General features: G+C 40.1%; 1 protein-coding gene across 3 annotated transcripts in view; it reads right to left on the reverse strand.

Annotated features, from left to right (window-relative positions):
* Positions 1 to 247: 247 nt before the first annotated feature.
* cbfa2t2 (CBFA2/RUNX1 partner transcriptional co-repressor 2) overlaps positions 248 to 5,880 on the reverse strand; it is a 21,966-nt gene continuing 16,333 nt past the window's right edge. For all 3 annotated transcript variants that reach the window (XM_007548106.2, XM_007548088.2, XM_016669744.1), the window contains 4 exons: positions 4,862 to 5,054; positions 3,454 to 3,522; positions 3,108 to 3,298; positions 248 to 1,921 (listed from right to left, as the gene is read on the reverse strand). In XM_007548106.2, the coding sequence (XP_007548168.1) occupies positions 1,577 to 1,921; positions 3,108 to 3,298; positions 3,454 to 3,522; positions 4,862 to 5,054 (798 nt within the window). In that variant the 3' untranslated portion in view covers positions 248 to 1,576. The remainder of the gene's footprint in view (positions 1,922 to 3,107; positions 3,299 to 3,453; positions 3,523 to 4,861; positions 5,055 to 5,880) is intronic.

A 5,880-nucleotide genomic window follows, 5' to 3' on the forward strand; every position in this document is an offset into this window, starting at 1 on the left:
TTTTATGTTCTGAAAATGTAATCTCTTCATATTTGGGATTTCAATTCCTGCCGATGTGTTGGCATAGACTCTGTATGGAAATTCAAGACTCTATAAATTTAATGCATGGCAAGATTTAAAAAAATCAAAACCAGCATGAGGATATGTTACTATGTATTTATCAGCTAAATTATTGGGCCAGACCTTAAGCTCATTAGGTTGACCTTCATTACATTCCTCTTACTCAGAATAAACAGACACAAAATTAATTAAGCAATTCTGAAGTAGCTCTACTTCTTTATTCCATACTTCATGTCAAGATAAGTTTTTCATATGAAGTTATGCATCATAACAAGAGAACATGTTTATAGAATGAAGGAAGGGGGGGAACTGTGGCTCAAAATAAAGGGTTTCTCTCATAATCTTCTTTACAAAGTCATCTTACAACAAACAAAAACAGGGACAGCACAGGTGTAACAGCAGAGTAGGATAAATCAAAGGTTATCACCAAATTTAAGCCCAACTGTGAGAAAAGAAGAATGATTTTTGCACACAAATACTCCTGAGATTTTCTGCGAGACAGACTGCGATACACGGATCAGTGACACCTTTCTCTTTGTGGTTATGTCATAACTAAGCTAACTAAAATCCATAACAAGAATGATTTTAATCTTCTGATGCATTGGTGAAAGATTTTGCAGTGACCCTAATGACATGAACAAGTACCAAAATGAAAGTGTAACAACAATGAAAGTCATGGCTGAATAGTTTCTGACGATCAGGAATGACACAAAGTGATTTCCAAGTTTAATGTTAGAATTTTATGTTCCTAAAAGACATTTATGGGCCATGGAAATGACTTTCTTTAGCAACAGAAAACTTTGGTGATGGGGGGGGAAAAAACTGCTTGAAATACCTGAACACTTCATTTTAATATTGCTTTAACAAAAATAATCATATGCTTTACAATATTCACTGACAACACGACATTTGACTCATTCACACGTATGAAAAACGGACAAGTTGGTGAGCGAATATTTACGTACAGAGAGGAGCTGCAGTGACCGCATTCAGATGTCTGGCTGTCAGATTTGTTTTTTTGTTTTTTTTGTTTTGTTTTTTTACTAAACAACAAAGACAGACGCTTAGGGCTGGTACTTTTACACTGTTTACATTTACCTACCTCCTCATCTTAGTTTTACACACAGAAACAGTGATATTGTCTAGTGGGTGGGAGAGTTTTATGCCTTCCTTTAAAAACTTCCTCTCTTGTGATCAATTATCAAATTTTTTTCCAGCACAGATCCTGGATTTGGGGTTTTGGACCAGAAAGACGTTTCCATCTGTTATGGAGATCTGTTCATCCAATGACTGCATGCTAAACAAGTCTCTTTGTTCTTCGCCAAAGCCAAAGTCCCAGTTGACGCATCACTCACAACAGTCATCCATAATCTGTCTTTATTTATCTGCCAAAGTATGATGAAAAATCTGTTATCCTAACTTAACCCACAAATAGTTTCCTCATGCTGCTGATTCAACTCTTCCCCAACAACAAAGAGGACAGTCGTTGTGTTAAGCTCTGAAGTCCTCTGCATCCTTAATGTCCATTGGTCTCAGAGGCTGAGGCAGGGGTGGAGGGAGTGGAGGACCGAGAAGCAACTGAAGCCTTTTCGCCACCGGGACTGGAGGCCGAAGGCATGCTGTCGGGAGCTTTGACCCCGGCTACGCCGACAGGAGACATCCCAGCTGTAGCCGCTGTGGTCACGGCAGCGACCCTGTTCGCAGCGATGGCAGAGACCGGTTTAGGCTGAGCTTGAAGTCCTGGGCTGCAGATGAGGTGATGCCTTTCCCAGTCTTTGTGCTGGCAGAAGGAGCCACAGTAACGAGCGGCGTTGCAGCCGCTGCACGTCTCGCTAGCTTTACGGCCACAGTTCCAGCAACACTAAAAACATGCAAGAAAAGAAGTAAAAGAAATAAGTTATGATGGGTGTTAAACTGTGCTGACATGCAATGCAGTTTTCAGTTCCACTTTATTCTTCACCAAGCTTCTCATGGAACTGTGGATAGAAGAGGCAAACACAACCTAGACAATCAGCTCATTGGCAGCCTGGTTTTTGAGGGAGTTTTTGCACTCAGGATAGAAGGAAAAAACCATTGAAAACTAGCAAATAAAAGGGGTAAAAATCATAATTTATTAACACTTTTTTTCTAAATTGGCATCGACTTTGAGCTCGTCACCCTTTACCTTGGAAGGATTCCTTTCTGAGTGATTGACAGTTCATCACTGCGTCACCCACCAACTCTTTCCTCTCGTTTCAACATAAAAATCCAAGTTTTGGATGAACACATTTAGCCCGTCTTAATTATACCAAGCAGTCCTTTATTTAAATGTTAGTGTTTGAGACATTCATTATGCCTTTTTAATATTATCACAATCACTCTCTTCAGGGAGAACAAGTTAGTTGACTTAGAATTAAATAGGTCTCTCCCATCTCATAGTAATTTAGCTAATGGTTTATTCATAAAAATAAATTTTGAGTTTAAAAGCTGCAGCTATCAATGTAAGCATTCAGTTAGATTTCATTTGTAAACTCCTGTCGGATTTTGATTTGAAGTAATCTTTTAAGTTGATCACCATGCTTGTTTGGACAGGAAGAAGTTTTAACATTTCGGGGTTCCTTTGAACACGGTGTGTGGTTGGAGCTAATGATTATGGTGATGGCAAGGAGGCCTTCCAATCTCCAAGACTGGGAGGTCATTACCAAATATACATCAGCAAATCATCAAAAATACCTGTGGGGACATGCAGAAATCTGAAAAGCAATCATAAGGAGGATTAGATTGTATAACCATAAATGTTAAGCTTTAAATCTAAATCTGCCAGGAAGGTGAATATTTTTGGACTGCATATTCAGCTCCTAGAATATTTACTTAGAAAGCAAGTGATACATTCATTTTAAGTTGATTAATCCCAAATTGGGAACATTATTTTTGTACTGTGCAGTTTTTAATGCTAATAATATTCACAATAGCTTTCAATGTAACCATGCAAGCTTGGTGTTTAATATTTAACACTGTGATACTGAGGGCAAAATCTCTCCAGGGACATAACTGTGTTCTCTGCTCACCTCACTCGAGTCCTCCTGTTCATTGATGACCATGATGGCATCCTCTTGAGCCTTCCTCTTTGCCTCGGCTAGAGTCTTCTCCATTTTTGCTCTCTCTGCAGCGATCATCTCAAAAGCTTTCTGCTCGGCCTCTGCCACTGCTTTCTGAACCTCATCCATGGCCTGACGCTTCACTTCGTTCACTGCCTCCTCTGTACACAAAGGAGGACGAGTGTTTAGAGTTTACTTCGGTTCATGAGCTCAACATACAGCGGTCTAAGACTCTTAGTGAATAAGTTATAATATAATCTGAAAGTAGTCATCTTTGTAAAGGGGCCTGAATGATTTCAATGAGTGAAATTTTTACCAGCTTTCCTCCAGATCTCGTCAGTGACATATGCTGAACCTGGCCGCGGACCAAAGTCCCGCTGGGAGTCTGTGGGAGAGGTAGAAACAGTGGATAAGCACCAGTCAGGATTTAAAAAAAAAAACACATTGACTTTTTACGATAACATCAGGACAGTCAATGTTAAAGGTGTGTAGAAAGAAAGTTCCCAGAGCTATACACTGATGGTTTCTTTTTCACCAAGTCGTTAATTTAGTCACTGATGCAAACATGTCTGCATATTTAAGACACACAGCCAACATAATTGTTGGTTGTCAGATTCTTGGACTGATCCGGGATCTGACAGCTTTAGAAAGGAATGTGTTTGGCTTGGAGGAAAAAGCAGACCAACAAGCTGTGTCAATATTCAGACTGTTCCCTCAAATTTCCCTCCCTACATCTCAACACACTTCTCTCTCCAGCTCGGCTGACTGGCGGACTTCCTCTTTCCCTTGTTTCTCTCGTCTCTTTTCCCCTTACTTCTTTCTTCCCTTTCCCTTCCTTTCCATCCCCTCTCTTCCAACAAGCCTTCATACACCCCCTCCACCACGGCCCGAGCCCAGGCGAGCAGGCAGGCTTTCCGGCTGTGGGTCCAGATGGCGCGCTGGCGAGTCAGCCAGCTCTAGGTCTCTGAGCCTGCAGGACGGCAGGACAGCCCTTCTGTGGCCGATATGGCCGAGGCCAGTCCTGGCACCTGTTTGTGACTATGGAGCAGCAGGGGGATGGCAAGGCTGGCACACAGAGAGAACACTGCCAGTACACAGCAGACTGGGGGCCTAACTGTGGAAGGACTCACACCGACATCTGAATTCATGGGTGCAGCTCTATTTATGGCCACTAGATGATGTAAAGAGCATAATGCAGAAATGAGTTTTGCCATAGTAGTGTAATGCCAACTCTAATTTTGAATGCCAAAATGAGAAAGTGTCATAATTTCCTGAAAACATTTGGAAGAAGCTTGTAATAACAGAAATTTCCTCCTTTAGTCACTTTAATTTTTTAAGGATCCAAGCGGACTCCTATTTGTTTTTTTTTACTGGTATTCTTAGCTACTTTGTTGTGGGTTTATGTCACCAGGAAGTTTGAGAATACTTTGATAGGCAAAGCAAGAAGAGCTCAGCACTCAAAACTAAAACTTGCAGTGAATAAATAGCAATTTATTTAATTTCATATTTACATAAGACAGAAATTTTCAGGACAACATCTCAAAACAGGGAAAATTTGTGAGCATGAATAAACAAAAGTATAAAGGTTTAGAGAAACTGATTTATTTCATCACAAAAGCAATGGAAACATTTGTGGAAAACAACAACAGGCAACAAACATGAAAAGACAACAAATGACTCATGATCTGACCTGACCTGAAATTACAGTAGAAAAAGAACCTTACCCGACTCTGCAGAGAGCGGGCTGTGTGTTTTGGAAAACGGAGTGGAGCCGGAGCCTCCTTTGCGAAGATCTTCCTGCTCGCTCGAACGTCTCCTCCAGTAGTTCAGTTCCTCTCGATCCGACTCCTGGCAGCGTCTCAGCACGCTTACTGACCTCCTGGTTTTCTCCACCATGTCCACGATGCAGTTCAGCACCTAGGTGGTGAAGAAGATGCGGCACTTTTAAAGTCCAAGTTTGCTTTCAGGCTAGGCTTGTTGACATTCTCAAAATAAATATTCATGAATGCCCATTTTGACAGTGAAAAAGAACTCATCTGCTGCTTGACAACAACTCCTTTTTAAATATTTAACCAATATAGAATTGAAATTAAAAACAACAACAAAAAAACACAAACATCTGTAGACAATTTTGTTCCTTGGAAAATTAAGAGCTAAATGACCTTTTGTCCAAGTTGTTTATAAGTGAAATCCATCATAACCAACTTGTTAGCATTAAATTTGTATAAACTTGACTGAATTTATCCGTCATCCATTATCTTCTGTGTGGTGTCACAGGGACAGCAACCCAAGCAGAGAAGCTAAGATTTTCCTCTCCCCATCCACTTGGGCAGCTCCTCTATCCCCTTCTATTCACAATGTGTATGTTATATTTCATTAGGACTGCAATAGGTTATTTGATATGCAGTCATAAAAATAAGTGATTAACCAGTAATTTAAATGGTTATGTGTATACACACAGAAACAGAAAAATGGTTTTAATGATCTGATGAACTAAACAGACTCACAGTGTCCAATGCCTGGCTCTGAGGTACTTGGACTGCTTTTGTCAGTAATCAGACAGTTTTAGTGTCAGATAACTATGAACAAACAAGTAATATAATACTATTTATAAACAAAGGCAAAGAAGGTTGAGTTGTTGAGAATTAACTTTGTACAGAACAAAGTATTCAATGAGAATATTTCATTCATTCAGATCTAGGATGTGTTATTTGAGTGTTCCCTTTATTTTTGTGAGCAGTGT

Source organism: Poecilia formosa, unplaced genomic scaffold (genome assembly GCF_000485575.1).
Source record: "Poecilia formosa unplaced genomic scaffold, Poecilia_formosa-5.1.2 Scaffold2, whole genome shotgun sequence".
NCBI classification, from domain to species: Eukaryota; Metazoa; Chordata; class Actinopteri; order Cyprinodontiformes; family Poeciliidae; genus Poecilia; species Poecilia formosa.